Source organism: Conger conger, chromosome 8 (genome assembly GCF_963514075.1).
Source record: "Conger conger chromosome 8, fConCon1.1, whole genome shotgun sequence".
Lineage (NCBI taxonomy): Eukaryota > Metazoa > Chordata > Actinopteri > Anguilliformes > Congridae > Conger > Conger conger.
In genome coordinates this window covers 7155612-7179108 of record NC_083767.1, presented here as the reverse complement: position 1 = coordinate 7179108, position 23497 = coordinate 7155612, and the positions used below count along the sequence as shown (strand labels likewise).

Below are 23497 nucleotides of genomic sequence, written 5' to 3'. Positions count from 1 at the left end.
AAGCAATGCAATACATGTCTCGAGCTCACGACTGAAACAAATACGTATTCAAAAACAGAAAAATGATGATTTAAGCTGACAGGTATTATGAATGTTGCTCTTCGCTTTGTTGTGGTTGTCTTTTTCGTTCTATCCCAAACGTCCAGGGACCCTGGTGGTCTCAGAGCAGCGGCATCCGCTAGTGATGTCATGTGATGTAATAAAATTTAAAAAATGTGTTATTTAGCTGACATTTTTATCCAAAGCGACTTATAGCAGGGGGCAATCCCCCCTGGAGCAATGTGGGGTTACGGGCCTTGCTCAAGGGCCCAACAGCTGCACTGATCTTATTGTGGCTACACTGGGGCTTGAACCGCCAACCTTCCGGGTGCCAGTCATGTACCTTAGCCACTAGGCTACATGCTGCCCCTATGTTGTGATGTGTGCCAGTGACTTCCTGTTTTATCGTGGGGATTGTGGGACACGAGGCAGGTGTCATTCTGTTATTAGCGGCACTCATACCTGGTTCTCCACCGTACACATCCAACAGGCCGCTGTTCAGGGAGATCTGGGGGAGAGAGGGAGGGAGAGAGAGAGAGGGAGGGAGGGAGAGAGAGAGAGGGATGGAGGGAGGGAGAGAGAGAGAGGGAGGGAGGGAGAGAGGGAGGGAGAGAGAGGCAGAGACGAGGTGAGTCTGGGTTAAAAGGAGAAGGAACAGACAAAGACCACGGGATGCGTAGGCAGCGTTTGTCCTTAGCTTTGATCTGTCGATAGAATTAAGCGTTACCCTGATGTAATCTCCAGCTGCGACCATCTTGAAATTATCAGCTGTTTCAAAACATAGCTTTTTTTTTTTGTGTGGTTTTTTTCAGCAGAGTAGCTTTTCTCTTCACAAATACTGTGTTGTGATTGAAGAAAACAGCTGACACTTGAGTCAGGACAGAGTCCTGACCATAGGGTAATAAATATAGCTACACATCAGGGAGAACTAAATAAAAAACGACACTGTTTAAATAAACAGTTATTACTCCGAGCTGCAGAACAATAACAAAACTCTTATTTGTATTTCCTAAACAAACGCTATTTCTCACACTTTCTTACACAGTTGAAAGCATTTCAATGTTTTATGATTATAGTTGTACTCTGAAGCTGTAGCAGTGCTTTGAAGTCAGAGAGGCTGTGGATGTCAGGAGTTGACTGTGCTCATCCTCGGGTGACCAGTAGTTTCCGCCCTGGGGGCCCAAACAGCCTCGGTGACAGACAATCCCCACACCAGTGAGGTCACTGCCTCTCTGTTCCCAATGATGCCATTATGAACTCTGTGACCCTCAAACGGCCTCTGACCTTGAGCAGTTGTTTTTATGGTTAAAACAGCGTTCGGCATGAAAGGGACTCCTCTTCAGACAGCTTCTCTGTGCGTGAAGCCCTCGTTTTGGTCTTAAATCTGTGATTTTCATTTCCATCGGTGACATGGAGGCGTCAGAAGAAGAGAGGAGGTTTATTTAAGATCGAGTTCGCCGTGCGTCTTTGCCTTGGAGACTCTGTGCAATATCGCCATTTCTTTGCTGTGCGATATTAGTTTTGTCTGCACTGTCATCCTGTATGTTTCCATTCTGTTTGCATACCTTCCTGTATGCTTTTTTTCTGCATGTCCTTCTTGTATAATGGTACACTTTTGTCTGAAGGTGAACAAAGTCTTGGAACTGTCAGATATGAAAATAACATGTAAGATTCAATATTTACTGTACGATTTGTGGACATCGAGATAATTTGTCCTCTCGTGTCCAAAGCCAAGAAAATAAGCTCAGCGAAGAGCGAACGTTTCGGCCCGTAACTCCACCGTCGGCAAGGTTACAGTGATCGTTTAAGCCCCTCCTCCGCTGCGTTCAGTGTGCTGACGCGGTGGAAAGACGCTGTGCGGCGTACCCTGCGCCTAATTACGATTAACAGAGCTACCTGAGCGTGCTGTCTCCCACAGCCCCACAGGGAGTGTGTGTCACGCCTGAGAGCTGTCCCGAGCTGAGCTCCACGCTGCACACATGCACATACACACACGCACACATACACACATGCACATACACACACATGCACATACACACACGCACACATACACACATGCACATACACACACATGCACATACACACACATGCACATACACACACACGCACATATACACATGCACATACACACACACACATGCACATACACACACACATGCACATACACACACACGCACATATACACACACGCACATGCATACACACGCACATACACACACACGCACATACACACATGCACATACACACACGCACATACACACACATGCACATACACACACACACATGCACACACACGCACACACGCACATGCATACACACACACACACGCACATATACACACACGCACATGCATACACACACATGCACATACACACACGCACATATACACACACGCACATGCACACACACGCACATACACACACACACGCACATGCATACACACACACACACGCACATACACACACACATGCACATCGCACATATACACACGCACACGCATATAAACACACACACATCCATATGCACATACACACGCATACACACGCATATACACACACGCTACACACACGCACATGTACACACATACACACACACGCATATACACACACACACCCGTACACACATACACACACACGCATACACACACCCATAGGCACACACACTCACACATACACACGCATGCACAAACACACGCACACACATACATACGCACACACACATACACATACACATCACACAAATACATGCATGCACACATACACACACGCATACACACACACACACACACACACACCCAAATGCACACACACACACATATACACAGGCACACACACCCATACACATACATACCCATACACACCCATACACATACACACACACATACATGCACACACACACACACCAATACTCAGAAACTCTCTCAAACATGTCCTGTCCTGTTCTCCCTCAGAGTTTTAAGGCAACAATTATTTAGCTGACGCTTTTATCCAAAGCGACTTGCAGTTGATTAGACTAAACAGGCGCCAATCTCCCCTGGAGCAATATGGGGTTAAGGGCCTTGTTCAAGGGCCCAACAGCTGCACTGAACTTATTGTGTCTATACTTGAACCGCCAACGATCCAGTTCCCAGTCAAGCACCTTAGCCACAAGGCCATAGGCTGCCCATAAGACCCCTGCCTCTACAAATGGCTCAGTTCTAATACTTCTCTGGGATTACGAGACTTTTCAGGTGATAAGCGCCTCTATTTTCCTGCTTTCCACTTGATTTGCTTCCTATCATATAACCCACAGGCTAACAATGAAGCTTAGCTCTCTGATACATTGAGTGGTGGCTGGAGTTTATCTCGGTCGGTGTAGGTTGAAGCATTGCCTTGTGTGCACGCAGAGTAAATACTGGGGGTTAAACGGTCGCTTTGTAATTTAACTCTGAATCGGCCTGTGAAAATGACAATATGCTGCGGTAAAGCATGTCAATGATACGGACAGGGAGGAGTGTTCTGACTTATCACGGTTAGCTGGCTTCACATCTGGAGATAATGTTTGAGTATCAACAGTTTACGCACAAGCCAAAACAACGTTTTGCTCTGACATGGCGATCAACGCACTTGGAATGACTCCTTTGTTTGATTTCTTTTTTATATTTTAGTTTTGTTTTGTAATGTGTCAGCTGTTTAGTTTAAATTCAATTACATGCTCAAATGTTTCTACTAAAATGAGGGCTTGTGAATTTAGCCTTGCAAAACAACAGGCCTGACCTTCAGTGCCCGACACTAATTTGAATCGGTTTCCGTCGCACTACAAACAGACATGCACTGCATTCTCAGAAGAAAGGGTTCTGAAAGGTTCATCTGTGTCTCCTTTAAGAAACCCTACCTAGTGCAAAGTTTCTTTGTCCATCAAAATGGTTCAATCTTTCACACCCGGCATAGAGGGTTCCAGAAAGAACTAAGGGTTCTCTTATAGAGACAGGCCAAAGAAGCCTTTCTTTCTGAGATTACCCTGATAACCCATCACTGGCATCATGGGTTTCATTTATAAATCCCCTGAAGGGAAAATGTCTTAAATCTTAGGTCTTAGGCCATGAGCTAACCGTTTCCCTCAGAAAGCAATTCATGATGGAGAAATCTCATTCAAGCTTATGGATATGATATCAAAGAATTGACTAAAGCACTACTGTAAATCAATTTCAGTATTTTCTGTCAGGTTGAATCTTCCTAAATCCTATAGACCTATGTGTCCTTCCATCCGTGTTTATCAACGGTTCATTCACAAGAACATGATGATATCTCATATAATAATAGTTTTTTGTTGTTTTTCACAGCCTGATGTGCTGGAATTTTTCAAAAGTAATCACAAGACATGTAATTTCTGCCTGTTAGTAAGGTAGGTAGGATCAGCAAAAAAATGCATTCACAAAAACACACACACACACACGTGCGCCCGTGGCCTCGCTGTTACTAAAGTCTGTGCATGATGTAAATACAAAGTAACAAGTAAAAAATGGAACCCCAGAAGGGTAAACACACCTTCGCGTGTGTAATCTGCCTAATTAACGGAAAGGCACAGTTCAATCAAGCTACTCATGTGGACAGTTGTGAAATTAACATGCGAAAATGGTTGTGTGTTGAGTGAAGAGCTTTCTCACGTTGGAGGAAATTCACAGGTGACGCCGTAGATGGCACTGAATTCATTATATCACAGAGAGGGACTGCAACGGATTCATCACATTGTCTTTCTGCTCGCGTTAGCAGCACAGAGTACTGGTGTCGTAAAACAGGCTTTGTTCTGTTTCCAGTGAATCCCAAACAGACCAGAGAGTACTGACACACTCAGGGGACCTTTGGCTTTGCCCTTTGACCTTTGACCTTTGGCACCCTCATGTGTACTATGGCTGCACATTCTGGCCTTTACACCAACACTCCAAGAAATGTTTGGTTTGAGCTACTCTGTAAAAAACGACACCCCTATTTACTCAAAAATGTTAAGGCAAGTTAACAAATTCATCAATAATTATACGTGCTATCTCAATTTAATCAATACTGTTATGTTATATTTGTTCAATGATAATACTTCATTTTATAGGGTGGATATGGTGTATAATTATGTACAGTGTAGGTTATTGAAATGTATGAAATGTCAGTAGTGTAATAGTTATTTTTCCAGTACTTACGTTGTTCTGCAGCAGCAGGTTAGACTCCATGTGTCCCAAACCCTCGTCTTTGAAACCGGATTCAAGGCTTATTAAGTCATCCATGACTTCATCCACGGGAAACTAAAACAAAAAGAATCACAGTAATCACTTGTTATTGTTGACAGTTTCATTGATATTCTATATTTCTCTTTTTTATGTTTCTGCTACTGCGTCATCTTTTAGAAATATGGAGTTCATATGTACACTCAAAACAAGAGTGTACATATAAGTGGGTGGATGGGTGGGGGGGAGTGTGGGTGGAGGTGTGGGGTGGGTTCGGGGGGGAGTGTGGGTGGAGGTGTGGGGTGTGAAGTGTGGAGTGATGGTGTGTGTTTGTGGGTGAGTGTGGCAGTGTGTGAGGGTTTGGGGTGATGGTGTGAGAATGGCAGTGTGAGGGCCGGGGTGTGGGGTGAGGTGTGGGGGTGTGTGGGTCGGGGTGTGGAGTGAGGTGTGGGGGTGTGTGGGTTGGGGTGTGGGGTGAGGTGTGGGAGTGTGTGGGTTGGGGTGTGGGGGTGTGTGGGTTGGGGTGTGGGGTGAGGTGTGGGGGTGTGTGGGTCGGGGTGTGGGGTGAGGTGTGGGGGTGTGTGTGTGAGGGTGGCGGTGTGGGGGTGTGAGCATGGAGGAGTGTGGGTCGGGGTGTGGGGTGAGGTGTTGGGGGACCCACCTTGCTGTCATGGCTAGCGGCTAGCGTCAGTAAGGTGACAGGACTCCCGGGGGTGAAGGTCAGGGTGTGGGTGTGTGTGTGTGAGGGTGGGTGTGTGTGTGTGGGTCGGGGTGTGGGGTGAGGTGTGAGGGTGGGTGTGTGTGTGAGGGTGGTGGTGTGGGGTGAGGTGTGAGGGTGGGTGTGTGTGTGTGAGGGTGGCGGTGTGTGGGGTGAGGTGTTGGGGGACCCACCTTGCTGTCATGGCTAGTGGCTAGCGTCAGTAAGGTGACAGGACTCCCGGGGGTGAAGGTCAGGGTGTGGGTGTGTGTGTGTGAGGGTGGGTGTGTGGGGTGAGGTGTGGGGGTGTGGGGTGAGGTGTGAGGGTGTGAGGTGAGGTGTGAGGGTGCGGTGTTGGGGGACCCACCTTGCTGTCATGGCTAGCGGCTAGCGTCAGTAAGGTGACAGGACTCCCGGGGGTGAAGGTCAGGGTGTGGGTGTGTGTGTGTGAGGGTGGCGGTGTGGGGTGAGGTGTGAGGGTGTGGGGTGAGGTGTGGGGTGAGGTGTTGGGGGACCCACCTTGCTGTCATGGCTAGCGGCTAGCGTCAGTAAGGTGACAGGACTCCCGGGGGTGCTCCCATCGCTGACGGGGGGCAGGTGTCCGTTCCGCATCAGGGGCTGCCCCGGGAGCGGGTGGGGTACGGGGTGGCCCTGCACGCCCAGTTTGGAGCCCAGCGTCAGGTACTGCTTGACCTGCTGCGCCGGGGCCTGGTGGAGGTGGTTCTGCACCTGTCCAAACAGAGATTCAGCGCACTGTTCAGCACCCAATCACTCGCCCACTTTCACTCACGTTAAATATTTTATTTTATTTTATTTAACCATTCTTTAAACTCACTCAGAAATAATCCGAAAAGTGCCTAAAAAGGTAAAAATGCTTGCCACAAGGGTGGTACCCTATGTACAAAGATTTGTACCCCTAGCCACCAAAATATTATTCGTTTGTATGTTTTTTGCTTGGAAAACCTACTTATTTGTACCCAGAAAGGTACATCTGGGAAATTTGATCCTTAAAGAAAAAAAGCGTTATATCTCCACTGCCAATTTCTTTCAGTGAGTGCAGAAAAAAACCATTGGGATCGAAATGTCTTTTCCAATGCGGGACCTGACGAGTGTATATCTATCTACAGTTCAGCATCAACTCAATTCAAGTCTGCTCAATAGCCAGAATTCAATCAACACCTGTGTCTGCATCTGAATTCTTCTCTGACACTGAATATCTGCTGAATTCACGATTACATTATCTTACTTTGAATCATTTTATCTATCCAAGCTTTTGTTTGTGAAGACATAAACTGGCACTTGCACTTTAAAGTCAGTTATTGTCAAACAGTGACTGAATCCAGGTGAAGATGTACAGTACGGACAACAAAGTCATGGACTGACAACTCTAATCCCACATGCCCAAAAGGCATTGATATTTGCAAAAAAAAAAAAAAAACATTGCTATTCCTCCAAATTAATAACCATCTTCAGACCCTCAACTTCATCAGGCAGCAAAGTCTGGGATCAAGGCAAAACCGAAAAGATTTATGCCGTTTATTGTTTATTATTATTTACTGTGACCTGTAATGACCTGCCGTCCTCAACAACATTCCTCATTATGTTTTGAATCCGCTGACACTTAAGCCATTTACATCAGATCATCTATATCAATCGAGTTGTTCTCACAGGTTTAAAAAAAGTTCTTCATACAGTGGTGGAAAACACCCAAGACACCTTGTATGTTGTAGACGAAAAGATGGTCGAACCAGTCGAAATAAGCCAATTATGAAATCGCGTTAATTTCACATTTTCATCCAAATTCCCAATAATTATTTTCTTGTATGTTTTTTTTTCTTTTCTTTTTTTTCCCTTTTTTTTATGAATCGAATTGTTAGCGTCTGCCTGAACTCGACGGGTCTTTTCCGGAAGATCCTTACATTGGAAACTCGCGGTCCGTCCCGCATCTTGTAGTAGCTACAGTCGGTTAGGTGCGGCATCCTCAGTGCGACCGCGTCTTCGGCTTTGGGGCTTGGGAAACGGTTCTGTAGGGTCCCGGGGAATGTTCGCCTCCCCGCTGTGGCCCTCAGCGACTGCCCGCCCGCAGCCTCAGCGGGGACTTTATAAACCAACGAGCCGCGCTAATGGTGACCTAATTAGCCACGGCAAGGTCATCCCTCCATTGTGCGCCGAGATGAGCTCCTCAAACAGAGACGCTGAAGATCACTCCGGTTTGTCCAGAGCCGGGTATCTGAACTTTGTATACGGCATTAATTCGGCGGAACCGCCCCTTTCCTCTATTTTGTAAGAAAACGGGCGAATCACAGACCGACCTTTTTCAACAAGCTGCTGGTTGTTCGCTGTGGTTTTTAAATAACCCCGCTGCCATTTTCAGCGCGGCACATTGTGGCCCGTTGTCTTGAGTGTGGGAAGACAAGAATAACTGATATGAGCTCTAATCTGATTTCACTGCTCTGTATGTGCTGCAGCCTATATATAGAGGAAAACTGTTTTCTTTTGTCTTTCGATGTTCCCATTTTCATCAATGGCCGATCTCCACAAAGTGCATCACTGTCAGCAAGTCGACAAGTGCCAGTAAATGATTGCGGAAGTATTTTTAGAAGCATCGCAAAAATAATGGCGGCATCTTACTGCACACAAACACACACACACCCACACACACACACACACAAAAGATCTTCAGTCAACAACTTTTTCTCTCTTAATGCTTTAGAAGGTTTTCATCTTTTGTGGATTGTTGTTGGTTTTTTTACTTGGTTAAATGTTAAGTCACCCCTGCAAGTCCCTATTAAATGTCAGTAGCAATTCACAAAAAGAGTGAAGCCATGAAACTATAAGATTTAATATTGGATTAGTCTCGATTGATCCTAAAACTTTCAGATGATGAACCCTGTGCCAGACTCTTTACGGACATAAAAGGCTCGCTGACAACAAGCCCCTCCCCTAGTACAGTACAAAATATCAAGTAAAGGTGTCCATTATGATGTCACTACACTATATCTGAAATACTACTGTGATGTCACTGCTCTATATCTGAAACACCACTGTGATGTCACTGCACTATATCTGAAACACCACTGTGATGTCACTGCTCTATATCTGAAACACCACTGTGATGTCACTGCACTATATCTGAAACACCACTGTGATGTCACTGCTCTATATCTGAAACACCACTGTGATGTCACTGCACTATATCTGAAACACCACTGTGATGTCACTGCACTATATCTGAAACACCACTGTGATGTCACTGCTCTATATCTGAAAGACAATCCATTTGCATTTACAGGTTTTAGCATTAGCATTTTTTTGGAGGGGGCAAGGCAATAAAGAAATACATTCAGTTCTCTGTTTGTCGTAACAGTGTGAAAACACATCTGAAAGAAGTGAAGTGAAAAAGGGGTTTTGTTACAGTCAAAAACCAGACTCGCAACCTGTTCTCTTATCTCTCATTTAGATTCCTCCAGCATATTACAGAACCAACATCTTTTATTTTTTTCACACCAGCTATCTCTGTGTGATGCTTGTCCTTGCCTTACTTTGTCTGTGAACTGTAAATGCAGGAGACATGCTTGTTAAGCAGTTGGGAATCTAATTGAATTAACCAATACTTCTCCAATGAGTAATGCCACTGGAACAAAGGCCTCTCTGTGGGTGTGAACCAATAGGAATCCTAACAACAACAATGGCAGAGGACGGTGGCACAATTTCTGTTGTGTTGGCTCTGTACTCCAGCACATTGGATTTGAAAAAAAACAATGTACATGATGGAAGGTACCCAGTGTCCGGTGATGTCTATTGGTCGAAGACTTCAGGCAGTCACCAAATGTAAAGGAATAACAACCAAGTGCTAAATATGATGACTTTATTTCATATTACCGTAATGTCTGCAAATACTTTTTGAAGGTATAAAAAGGGCTGTAATTCCTACACAGATCACCCTCATACTCATTCATTGTGTGTGTACAGTATGTGCATTGTATGAGTGTGTATTTGTTGTGTATGTTTGTGTGTGTGTTGGGTATGTACACAGTGTGTGTATGTGTGTGTTTGTGTTTACTGGCTATGTACGGAGCGTGTGTGTTTGTTTGTTGTACAGAGAGTGTGTGTTTTTCTGTTGTATAGTGTGTGTGTGTGTGTTGTACGGTTTGTTGATATGAACACCTGTTGAAGGGGATCACAGAGGGCCACAGGTGTGAATCCTCACTGACTCCTCTGACTGACTCCTCTGACTGACTCCTCTGACTGACTCCTCTCAAGGACTCCTCTCACTGACTCCTCTGCACACTTGTTTAATTACGTGTGGCTGTCAATGTCAAATAAACACCCCTGTCATTTCATTCCCTTCAACAAATCTTTCACAAATACCCAAATGGTGTGAAAGTATTCTCGTGGTGGCTTTTCAATTAGTGTCTGTGGAATACGATCTTCACCACTTGCAAAAAGGGTTGAAAAAGAACTGTTATGTCTTTTTCCATTATTTATTTATTTATTTATTTTAATCGAGTGGCTCAATTTCACTTTCGATTACAGTCTCCAGAAACTTCAAAGTGTTAGGACAGCTGGAGTATTGGGACGCTTCAGGAAGAACAAGCTCTCATGGATCTGTTGGGAAATGGTTTCCCAAAGTCAACGAACCACCAAAAAAGTCTGTCAACCACTGTCTGAACTTCCAGTTACTCTTCCTCTTTCTTTCAGAAGTATCCACTTTCGTTTGGTTGTGGTTATTTCTAGTAAATTATCTCAAAAAACAACACCTCTCCTCAGTGTGTGATTTATACATATTGCCAGCAAAATGAGTAATGCCCTGGTGAAAAATCCAGCTAGGACCAGCTTCAAAACATAGCTTGAGCTGGTGAAAACATGTTGAGTATGGAGCTGAACTGGTCAACTAGCTACCAGCTGTTTCAAAACATAGCTTGAGCTGTTTTTTTCAGCAGGGTGTAACCTTCATGAGTAGTAAATGCTGTCTTCCTAAACAGAAAGATTACAATTCTATCCATTCTATCCATCTGCTCCCTGTCAGTCAGGAGTTTGGTGGGATGTTGCCTTCGTCATTCAAATATTCACCAGAATTAGTGACAAGTGCACACCTTTCTGCATCTTATTTCAGGCCCTACACCAAGATCTCCCTTTACAAGATCTCCTAGTCTAGTTACATCTACATGTTCTCTATAAATCACTATAAATTAATGCCAAAATGTAAAAAAAAAAAAAACCATGAACCATTTTGGTGAGTATATTTGGTAAATTTAGAAGTGACACTGAGATACTTTTCACAGATTGTGAATGCGGCCATGATTTAATGGACAGCCGTCTGTAGCTCTGAAAATAAAATGGCTGAACTAGTAAAACACGGTTAAACAAATGTCTCTCGGGTGCATATGGCTGCAGTGTGTTTAACAGTGACTGAGGAATCGATGAGGCATTTAAATCTCAGTAATGGAAGCTTTCTTGGTCATGTCCTTCTCCGGGAGATTACTGTACGACTTGGCATTGCCGAAAATGTGATAATTGTTTAAGCCATGCTGGGAACACAGGAAGCCATTTCACTTTCTTGTTATGAATAATTTTAATTAACTTAGATTGCAGCTGATATAAAAATGTGTTAGAATTTAAATGAATGTTTTGAAAGAATTGGCACACTAGGTGTACAAACAGGATGCAGACTCTCAAGCCACAGGTGTGTTTAAATGTCGCAAGTCTGTAGTGTGTTTCACAGAGGGTAGGATGCTCAAAGACAATAAAACAGAAATATCATCAGAAGGGAAATATCTTCGAAATAAATATTCTTCACATTTTTGCGATAGAAATAATGATCTTAATGATCATGACCATCGGATACAACAAATATTTATTGTAAAAAGATATTTGAATACTTTCTTTCAGTTTAGAGTGCTTATATATTTTTAAATCATATGCGTTTAGAATTCGGTGCACATGACTGTTCTTGCATCAATGATCTGAACACCACATCAAATGCACAGACATTCAATAAGTACTCAATCTAAGTTTACACCATCCAATCTCTAACATTAATAAAGTGGATATTGGTATGATATTGAAACGGCAACGCAAGCTTGTATTACCTTAGAGAGGTCAGTTACGGTGAAACGGCAACCCTTGTGTCCCTGCGCTGCATTTTTAAAGTTTAACGTTCTTGAGGAACTGTTACTGTTAATGGTGGAGGGTTCTAGAAAAACATTGCTCAACCATGTTTCGTTATTAGCCGGGGGCAGCAGCGGTTTCACTTCAGAAAACTCTTGGTTGTGAAACAGGGAAATTAATGCTTTTGTAATATAAATGTCATTGCGAACGGAACCTTCATCCGCACTCTGGCTTCCTCTTTGGGTCCGGCTGAGTTATGCCAGGTCTGGCCCTGTAGTGAACGGGCATTCCTGTGCACAAGAGTAGTGCACGGCGGTGTAACGTGCGTTCACGTTGTTGTGCCGTTCCCCCTTCTGATGTCGTGCCACCCTCTGGCCCTGCTGAACCGGCCAATCGAAGGGCTTTTTGCGTTCAACCGCATATCGCAGTTCCTCAACGGGGTGAGGGAGAACAAGACGTGCATCCGCGTGAATTACGATGCCCGTCAGCAGAAATAATCACTCTGTTCAACGACATCAATGCTGCTCTCAGCGTAGCAAGAATCCAGGGCAGGACATTTTTGAATGAAATAACTGCATGCTTTCCTTGAAGTGATAGTTCTGGTGGCACATATACAGCACTTCATATATCCAACACCAGGCACCATTTTGGAATAGACAGCAGGGAGGCACGCCATAAAGAGGGGTGCCCATGATTGCGTTGTGTGACCTCCAGTGATTCACAGCCAGTCTCCACCAGTCTCACTCAGATTCTCAGTGTCGCTGTCGGCTACTGACGGAGCAGAGCATCTCAGCTTGCACTGACCACAAGAGGTTAAAAGAGAGATTGAATGCGCTCTCGCAAAGTAAAATATCCTCTGTCCTTGTTGATTTCACTCCCGCCCCACTTTGATAGCTTGGTAGCACCCACTCCGAATCTCCAAAAGATGAAACGCTCACTGTGGATTCGGCAGAGTTTATCAGCGCTCTCACAGAGTAAAATGCACTCGGTCATTGTTGCGTTCACGCTGACCTGTGACCTTCCCCCTGTAGCACGCACTCCTCAACCCCAGGCCGACAGCTCACTCTCTCTAACTCCCCGCTGCGGTAAAGATGTGGAGGGCGCCCAGCGTTACCTACCGGCAGCAGCTGAACCTCCGTCAGGGAGATGACTTTGACCAGGCAGCAGCGACTCATGGCTTCCAGCGTGGTGGCGAGGACGAGAGGAGAGGGCACAGCGGAGGTGAGGAACGAACGATGGAGAAAGAGAGGGAGCGCTTCGGAGAAGGAGAGGGAGCGCTTCGGAGAAAGAGAGGGAGCGCTTTGGAGAAGGAGAGGGCTTGTGGCGACAGTGGAGCAGGAGAAGTCATGGAGTTAGAGAGCTCCACTGACAGGCGGGACGTCCAAGGATGCGTTTCCTGAGGGGCTCTGGCGAAATGTGCTGGGAGAGGAAGGAACGACACACGCAGCAACTTTTCAGAGGAACACACTTCCTACGAGTGTGTGTTCTTACGAGACCCCGGAGCGGGGGGGGGGGGGGGGTTGCAGGCAGGGGCCAAAAGGCCCCGCGGCGGTTCAGCTGGGGCTGGGGGGGGTCGGGGGGGGTCAGAACGTGTTCCTGCTCCAGTGTTCCTGACACACGGGCCACGCGGCCCGACTCAGCACATTCCCGCTCGGAGTACCTGGGTATCTCTCCAGCGCCCGCTTCCTGCTTCTGCCCCGCGCTCGTGCCCCGAACGGGGGTCCGGGAGCTGCGAGGGAAACACGCGTCCCCAACGCACACAACAACGCCGCGGCAGGGGTCACCCAGGGGTCAGAGTGCAGGCACGCTTCGTCCTCGTTTTTCGGAAAGTAGAGCCAAAATCGAGCTGTTAGGCAGCAATGAGACTTCCCCGAGGACACACACGCACGCACACACACACACACGCACACACACACACACACGCAGGCACGCAAACATACACACACACACACGCACGCACGCAAACATACACTCGCACATACACATACAAACACTCACGCGCACGCACACACGCACGCACGCACACACACACACACACACGCACGCACACACATGCACACACACACACACACTAACACACACACTAACACACACACACACACACACGCAGGCACACTCACACACACTCACACTCGTACACACACACTAACACACACACACACGCGCAACGCCTACAGTTACTGTAAACACTATCCAAAAATGATGAAAGCATAACATTAAGCAAGCATTACGGGAACAAGTTCTTTAAAAAAAAATACACATCACAAAAAACAATATGAACTTAATGTGCAACATCTCCTGATAATTATTATTACATAACATCATGAGGATTCATGTCCGTAAAATTGAAAGAACATTCTGAGTATTGAAATTCCCCGTTACTTCAGTATTCCTGACTTTTTGCTGAAGGAGTCATCTACTATACAGAAAGGGCTAACAAAACTGAATTACGGGAACGTGGTTCAGGAAACAAGCCAGATGTTGTTGGAAATGTTTCATGGCTTTCCCGTCCATATTCTAGGAACAAACCGAGGCGAGTTTCGCTGAGTCCGCATCTATTCTAGGACAACTTCTCTCTCACCGCAGCAATGCTGTTAAGAAGGAATAAAATAAATAAATAAAAACCAGAGCTTCCTGCATCTTAACCTCTTCCACAACAAAAGCCGTCGGGCGGATAGTCGCGCCGAGCGAGCGCACGCGGTTGCGTAATCCGCAAACCGCTGCCAAGTCCGCCGCGATTCACAGGCTGTCGATACCGAGCGTGATGGACAGCCTAATCGCTTTTGACACACATAACTGAGCCTGTCACGGGCGATTACGTGTACAGTTGACGGGGCCGACTGTACGGCGTGTTATAATGATTACGCCGTGAACGCGCCAGCACACACGCCGCCTCGACACGCCGGCACGCCGCCCGCTAATGTTCTATTTAGCCGGCAATCAACTCGCATCCTCTCTGTCACACAGTAACGCCGCGTGCCTTCTGCGGCTGTGACATTTTAATTGGCCGTATCCTCCGACACCAAAGAGACTTTTATGTTGTTATTATTGGGGGGGGTGGGGGGGGTTTCTCAGTAGGAAATGCTTGAGACAAATTCCGTTTAGTGGCTGTATAGCATCACCAGGAACACTCTTTGAACTAAATGGCTTTTGACTCTGATTCCGCCGTTGAATTAAAATTATTTACATTTGTGAGCATGACATTTTAATGACTCCTGTGTAATTGAGTGAAACTCTGGGGGGGGGGGGGGAGAGAGGGTGCATAAATCTTTTCTTTCTTTCATTAAGTCGCATGATTTGAGACATTAAGGAGTCAAACATACCATTCAAGCTCGTTAGCTTTCACTGACGATTCGTTTAATTGTTTATTTACTTCGCTCTCGCTTCTCAGTTGTGTTTGAAGCGGTATTCGATTTTTTCTCGCCAAGTTTCGAGTCTGGATAACGGCCGGCCGGACGGGGGGAGTTTCAGCAGCGCCGCGTGAGTCTCCTCACCGCCGCGGTGCTTTGGACCGTGTTTACTCGCGGTGAGAACGCGCGCCGGCTATTTCCGCACTCTGCTGGGACCAGACTCACCTTTGTTAGTTCCACATACAACATCTATAAAACATGAGCGCTTCCTGTACGAGCGGGCCCCGCTTCTGAGGCCAGACTTCAAAGTTCGGCTCCCACATCTGAAGGCTGTTTTATCCGAGTAGAAAAGGAATGCGTGATAGCTGCCACACTTTAATGATTTGTATATAAATTAAAGATTACAGCGATTTTAGGCCCTATTTTGTGTGCCAAAGAGTTTTTAGGTGCTCGGCTGAATTGAATATACAGACTGAAATCTTTAGTGCTACAACATCAGGGACTGCGCACGGACCGCAATATTGGTGGAAATAGACAATATTAATATTGGCGTTTTCTTTCCAAAATTAGTTCACTAGGGGCCGCAAAGGTCCTCAGTTTGTCAAGGGACAGAAATGCAGACTGACTGCACTCACAGCGAATGCCACCTGCTTTACATTCTCAGAACCGATGGTTCCAAAAGGAACCCTGTGACTCCGTAGAAGAACCCTGTCTAGTTAAACGGTTCTTTGTCGGGCAGAACGGTTCTTTGCCTGGGAGCTTTCGCACTTCACACCTATGGGTTCCAGACAGAGTTCCTCTACGGAGACAAGCCTCAGAACCCTTTTGTGTTAACTTTAACAATTGCTCGGCTTTGGTTCCCAGCACTGTTGAAGATATCGATAGAAATGACTTCTCTGTGGGCCTCTCAAGTCCTGAGTTTGGCACAGTACACGAGTGCAGACTAATTGCACTGAAACCGCATGCAACCTGCTTCATTACAGGACATGTTTAGCATTGCTTCCCAGCACTGCTCAGCCGATTGCCTCGGCATAATGAGTAATTAAGTTCTGTTTATTTACACGACAACATCTCAAAACCGAAGATGCGCAAGACCAACTTTAAAACCTTGATGAAAATCCTTTTTTTTTTCAATGCTGCGAGACACTAAATCATAATTATGCCTAGATTCATCTCTGAAAATAACAACAGCCCACTCACATCAACTAATTTTTGTCACATGCTTTTTTTTGTTGTGCTTTTGCATTTCTGCAAGGGAGGTATTGACCTTATTGGCTACCAACCAAACGCTCACAAGCAAAAAGAACTGCAGATGTAACTACCAGCACTTTTATGTAAAAGGATTTCAAACACACTCTTCGGCTTTAAACCACTCTCTTTTCAGAAGAGATACCGTTGGAAGGGTTGAAGTAATACGATTTTGCCTTTTAAGCCAATTTTGAGTTCCCTGAAATGGATCACAAAAGGACTCTTGAGCTGAACACCTCTGTCACAGTCTGTCTTCATTGGCTCCTAGCCCTCCAATTAGATTTAACAGCCAATCAACCGTAAGCATGCCAATGTTCTCGTTTTGAGCCGAGTCATTCACAGACTACAGAGACCCTCCATACAGTTGTACCATTGGGCCCAACATACTTCTATATAAATGCCTGCCATTCTAGGAATATCTTCTGTTTTTCCGAGAAGCGTTCCAGAAGCCTGCTCGGCTGGGTTCGTTGTGTTATGGAATACTATGGCCACTAGGAAAAGTGAACATTAAAAACCCTCCCTTTGGAATGATTTTCTGATCTCCAAATTAAACTTCAGACGTCTTCATTGTGCATCAATAACCTGATTCACAATTCACCCCCTTTCAGGATTACAGAATTGGTACACAAGAGGGGGGGTGGAGTAGTGGCTCATGGGAGAGTCTCTGAGCAGCGGACACATCTTGAACGACTCCTAAAATAATTAGATTACTTTAATTGTCCCAGCTTTAGGTGAGCTGGGGAGTTTTCACAACCCTTTAATCACCCAGTTTTTTCACGGGCGAAGGAAGGGAACAGTGAGAATGTTTCACCTGAAGCAGGGAACCAATGCTGAAGACAAGCTTCTGATTAAAGCACCAGAACTACCTCTGAGGGGAGGCTAAACTGTGTGTCGAGGGGCAGTAGGCAATGTTGAGAGGGGGGAATGTAAAAGTATATTTCAGCAAGACTATTTTTAAAATTTTGAATTTTAAATTCAGTTTGTAGGCTCTTTTTTGGGAAAACGTGTTCGGTGATCTGTAAAATACATCCAGACGTTTTCAGAATTAATCAGAATTTTTAGACTAACTCATTATGAATTCTTTTATCACTCAACATGTAGAGATAAAACTAATATTATTCAGCCAGTGTGCGAATAATTTTGTTCATGCTCAAAGGAAAATTATCATTATCGGTAGGTATCAGAGCAGTCTTAGTAATTATACTGTATTACACTAAAAATTACACAGATATTAAGCCATATTCATGAGTTTTGGAGAACAAAGTGTTCTTAGTCTGTGTTTTGTATAAATTATTTCAGACATTTACCTACACTGTAATTACTTAAGCAGTAGTTATACATTCAGTGAGCAATTTATTAGGTACCATAACCACCAGCTTATTCATACAAATATTTCATCAACCAATCATGTGGCAGCAACTAAATGCATAAAAGCATGCAGAGGTGGTCAAGAGGTTCATCTGTTTTTCAGACCAAATGTTAGAAAGGGGGAGAAATGTGGCAGCAGGGGCCCAAACTGAACATGCAGTAAATATCTCTTTTGCAAAAACGGCTGGGTTTGAATGCAGCTTGAGCTATCGCAAGCGCACCAGCCCAAATGAAGGTAGTCACATTCCACAACTTTCGGTCTTTAGCGGAGTAAAATATATTTAGCTTTTGTACACAAAGTGCATTTGTGGGCTAAAGTCTGCCAACCACTTTTCAAAAGCTTTCTGCTGGAGATATATTCATTACACCCTTAATTAGATTGTAGAAAATGAAATAATGCAATAGCTGTTTAATGGAAGCTAAGCAGAAAATTGGATCAGCTTTGACCTCACTCGAACTAATAATACACCGTTTAGAGCGCGTACAAAGGCACGCTTGTGATGCGTATCTCTGTGACATGCCATTCGAATGTGGATGTTGTGACTGATTAAAGCTGGGCTCTTGTGTAGGCCATATCTCAGCACACTAAACCGGGGTGAAACAGCACAGCAGCCCGGCTACTCCGTGTCAAACTCAGGGGAGAAAATGGCTGCTACGTCAGGCCTCATACACTGAACGTCGTCTTTGGGCTCAAGCAGACGAAGCCGGGCCCTGTTTCATCCAGGACAACCCAGGACTGCCATCTCAGATTATCTCATGTATGGCATACGGGCTTACTCTATTGCATGAACATGAATTATGATTTGATTAGTCAATCTAGCACTGAATCATCTTGGAGAACTGCACGCGTCCGTTCTGCTGTAAAAGGGAGATGAATCGCACGGCAAAAACAGGATCATCCTACCTTATATGGACACAAAGCAAGGCGAGGCTGGATCATGTAATCACATTGAAAAACAGTATTTCTTTTTTTTTGAAAATGAGCCATGTCACAGTTCCACTTTCAACCACCGGAGGCCGCCAATTCCCTGTTTCCAGTGTTCCTCATTTTTACGAATTTGTTCTCTTGTTTGTCTGCGGTTGTGATTTCATTGGATTAGTGGTTTGATTATTTTTAGCAGTTGTGTCTTGTTAAGTTATTAATATACCTGTGCATCTGTGTAGTTAAGTTCCTTGTTCTGTTTTAGCTGTCTGGTGTCAGTGTTTTGTTTCGCACTTGTACCACCGAATGTTTCTCGCCCTTCCTAGTTTTCCCAGTTATGTTCCCTTGTTCAGTCTTTTTATATCCGTCACCTCTACCTCTCCATCACCATGTCTGCACCTGGGTCCAGTACATTGACTCTGATCACCTGCTGGTTTTGTTTTTATTCATGGGGGGGATGTCAGTTTTATGGCTTGACACTGGAGAGGCCATATTTTTTCACCTCTAAAGAGAAAGAGGCTTATGAAAAAGAGACAGCAGTCTGAAGCAGCAAATCAAATAGGGGGGAACGCCTGGCACAGCATTGCAGATAGATTAAATGCATATGAAGACTTTTATTCACTTAGGAGTGGCTAATTTAATTCCGCTGAATTTTGAAGTAGTTATGAGCCCGTAATATTTGGACTCTACGATAATGTCACTGCACTGAAACAGTAAATTATATTATTTTAATAACTTCCCAGGGCATGTGACAGCAGCTACAGAAGGAGCTGGCAGCAGGTCAAAGTAAAAAAAACCTCTTTATCGCAATTCTACATTTTCAACTAGGTAATATAAAAGTACATGGTTGACCTGACACAGCTATCATGATGTAGCAGCTCATGTATTCATGGCAGGTGCAGTTTGTCCTTTTTTACCCTCGGAATTTCCCCTTGGCTAATTCCATCCCATCATGCAATGTGGCAGGTCGTTCTCTCACCCTCCTGCATCCACCACTGAGTGAGCCAACAGACAATCACTCATCTTATTCAGCTAACTTAAGCTTAAACCACTCAATCTGTTCATTTTACTCAGCTAACTTTAGCTTAAACTTAAAAGGTTTTTGCACTCTCGCCCCGGTAACAAGGCTGGCTAAATTGTGAAATATCTTCACGAAACCGAAAATCATGGGTTTTTCCCAAAATACGAACACAATTAATGGGGTGAACTCAGTTAGCCATGTATGTGAAAGCAGGCCCTGTCGTAGGCCTGGGTTAACGTGCACGGGGGGTGCATGACCCCCATACATAAGGGTCAGAAGGCCAGGCAAGGATGCCGGCTTCAGAAGAATCACACACGCACCGACACAAGGGCTGAAAATCGATTATTGTCGCGCAACCGTCTCCGAATTATCAATTAGCAACCGCGACTGCCGTCGTCTGTCATTTGGAAGTTCGCTCATTTTTATCCTCGTTCACTGGAGCCTTCAGCGGAGCAGAGGCTCTTCTGGAGGCGTCAGAAGCGCGGAGAGGGAGCCGCGGCAGTTTGTTTGCGACGCAGTGACCGCTCTTCCTCCCGCCTGACCCTCGCCAGTCTCCAGTGAAAACTGAGTTCATTCATGCACTACTACAGCACTATAAATACCTCTAAACAAAAGCACTATAAATACCTCTAAACAAAAGGGCTTTTGTGCGGCCAGGCAAACCCTTTGTCTGCTGGTTAGAGGCAGAAACATGAACTTTCACTAGGCTCGTGCTTCAAATTCTTTGTCGATTTATATTTCAGATATAGTTTTTTTATAGTTATTTATTTAATCATAGAAATCTTTACATTTCAGAAGAATTTATTTTGAGATTTAAACATAAATTTTCAAATTAATTGGAAATTTGGTCAATATAATTTTAGATTAATCGGCCCGGCCGTATTTTAAAATGAGCTAGATGAGACGTTACCAAAGAGGGAGAAGAAGCAGAGCGCGTTCTGGAGTCTCGGCTCATGGAGAGGCCTGCTCTTCTTCTGTCGTTTGTGTCCATGGTCTCGATCCGATCGAGGCACCATGGAGAAATTCAGAACTGGGTGGGAGGACTTGTGATAGACATACGGCCCATTGGCCATTCAGAAGGACAGGTAGAGGGGCCTTTTCCATTCTGCTTTTTCAGCTTTATTGGACAGTCGGATTCGAACCGCCGACGTTGCGGCTCACAATGAGCATGGGGTCAGTGCTCTACAGGCTGCGCCACCGAGACACCCCTCCATTCTGCTGTTCTAAACCTCTGTAGGTTGTTCTGAGGCAAAGTGTGAGTGCTGGGGTATTGGTGTGTGTGTGTGTGTGTGTGTGTGTATGACTGAGGCAGGTGCACTTCTCTCTTGTTTTTGTGAGAATGTTTTGTCATTGACAGAGGAGCATCTGTAAAACAACACAGCACTGGCTCATATACAGGAATCTAAGATGAGTTAATGGCATACACTAATAGGAGATAAGTGGGGAAGGATATTTTTCCATTTAAACTTCTTTTCTGTCTGTCTATGTGCAGTGTTGGGTAAAACTCGAAGTGAATGCCCCCACAATGCATCATTCTAGCAAACAGGAAGCCTATTGACAACTCATTAATTAACCACACAAAAGACACTTGATCTTCAAACGAAGCAAAAATGTGCAGGGCCGTCAACAAGACGCAGTGTTGTGAGTGACACGACTCCGGAGCTGTGTGTGTGTGTGTGTGTGTGTGTGTTACGGTGTGCGGGGTCAGGGTGTTGTACGGGGTCCGGGTGTTGTACGGGGTCGGGGTGTTTCGGTTAGGGCAGCTCCGGCCCAACATTCCTGGGATGTTTTCGCTTGTAAACGGCGCTACGGCGTTAGCATGATCTGATCTGCAGAAGAAAGAGCGCGTGTCAGGCTAACGGGGGCGGACAGGCTCCCTTTCATCGCCGCGGGAAGCCCTTTGGACCAAAGGGAAGACTTAAGGTTCATTAGGGTATTAATTGCTCGACATGGCATTCCCAGGTATGGAAAATCCTTAAAAACGTTTTGCTTTTTTCTCAAAGTCCTGAGGTGTCTGACAGTCTGATATGCGGAATCAGGGCTGTGGCTCGTGGGGTGAAAGGTGGTGAGGATTCTAGGGGCCCGGGGGGGGGGGGGGGGGGGCACAGCTGGAGAGGGCCCACAATGATTTTTTAAAATAAAACTAAAATCTGTTAGTTTTATTAAAAAGGGGGCCCAGAATCCAGGGCTACACCCCAGTGTGGAGTTTTCATTTGCAGCCGGACGCCTCTCAAGACCATCTACTTCTTACGTGAAAAGGGCCGGTGTGGGTGCCCGTTCTTGTTCGAGCCCTGCACTAAAACCACATGTGCATATCTCGCTTGAATACTATGATTAGTTGAATAGGATCATCAGGCTAATTGGGTGTCTTAGTGCTGGGCTAAAATAAAATCCTGCACCCACACCGGATCTTTTTGATTCAATCTGCCAGCCCAGTTCCTGCCGACCCCACAGTCTCCTCCGATTGTGTCCCACTGCCAGCGGGATTAAGCGCGCCGTCGATATTGGCGTTTCTGGGTGTAATCGCGTGTGATTTAACGTTTTGGGGGGTGAATCGTGCACTTTGACATCGCTGGTGTGCGGTGAACTCGGCCAGTGACGAACTCAGACGGTGACGGTGAACAGTCGCGCAGTGTTCCCGTGTGGAAGGCCCTGCTCATTTCCGGACTAAAATAAGCCTTCTGGACATAAATAAGTCTTTTTTTTTTCTGTGAAGATACTCAGTTTCAAAAGAGCAGAGATGTACCGCGTTGTTTTCAGGTCGTATCCTGATCGTCTGGGCTCCTTGAGCATTTTAAAATAATCATATTTTGACTTCATATACATTAATTGTGCATGTGGCACTTTTTCACTGTTGTTTTGAATAGCGGGTCGTGTGGAGGGAGTTCAGTGCTACGCAGTGAAGCGCTGTCTGGGTCACCCGCGGCCGGGCCTGGCCATGGACTCGAACCCGAGCATGACGGCTTCTGCCTGCTCTGGCCGTCAGAGAGAGGAAGGACGGTTTCGCTAGCTCAGACCGAGGCAGACGCGCGCAGAGGAAGTGAAGTCGTGCGCACAGGAAGTGAAGTCGTGCGCACAGGAAGTGAAGTCGTGCGCACAGGAAGTGAAGTCGTGCGCACAGGAAGTCACTGTGCCCGGCCCTTAGGTCACACCACAGCTGTGTTGTGGAGCTAACGCTAACGCTACATCACACCTGCAAAGGTGAACTCGCGCCTGGTCGTCAGTGGGCTGACAGAGTAAATAAATAAAGGAGTTTTAAGATTTTAAGTCATTTGTGCAGTACTTTGGGCTACATTTGTGGATTAAATCCAGACAGGCTTTTATTTTACATTCATAATTTATAATCTTATTTTAACAAAGTGTCAATTTTTTCATTTATTCTCGTTATTCATTTTTATATGCATGTTGAGAAAATGCATTCACCCTGTATGAGGATGCAGCGAATCCCTGCGGATGGTGATGATGTCACCCTGGCCAACACTGCAGCCATCACTTGACTTTACTTTACCCCCATTGAGCAGATTCTCTGATCCACAGGGACTTTCCC

The 23497-nt window shown here is 45.4% G+C and overlaps 1 protein-coding gene across 3 annotated transcripts in view; it reads right to left on the bottom strand.

The window, feature by feature from the left end:
- tfec (transcription factor EC) overlaps positions 1-23497 on the bottom strand; it is a 52524-nt gene that overhangs the window by 10825 nt on the left and 18202 nt on the right. Inside the window, exons 1-4 of one of the 3 annotated variants that reach the window (XM_061252703.1) lie at positions 13160-13442; positions 6450-6659; positions 5210-5311; positions 502-547 (exon numbers count right to left, since the gene is read on the bottom strand). In XM_061252703.1, the coding sequence (XP_061108687.1) occupies positions 502-547; positions 5210-5311; positions 6450-6659; positions 13160-13216 (415 nt within the window). In that variant the 5' untranslated portion in view covers positions 13217-13442. Of the gene's footprint in view, positions 1-501; positions 548-5209; positions 5312-6449; positions 6660-12022; positions 12155-13159; positions 13443-23497 lie in introns of those variants that run through there. The other 2 variants (XM_061252704.1, XM_061252702.1) reach the window with 2 other exon arrangements.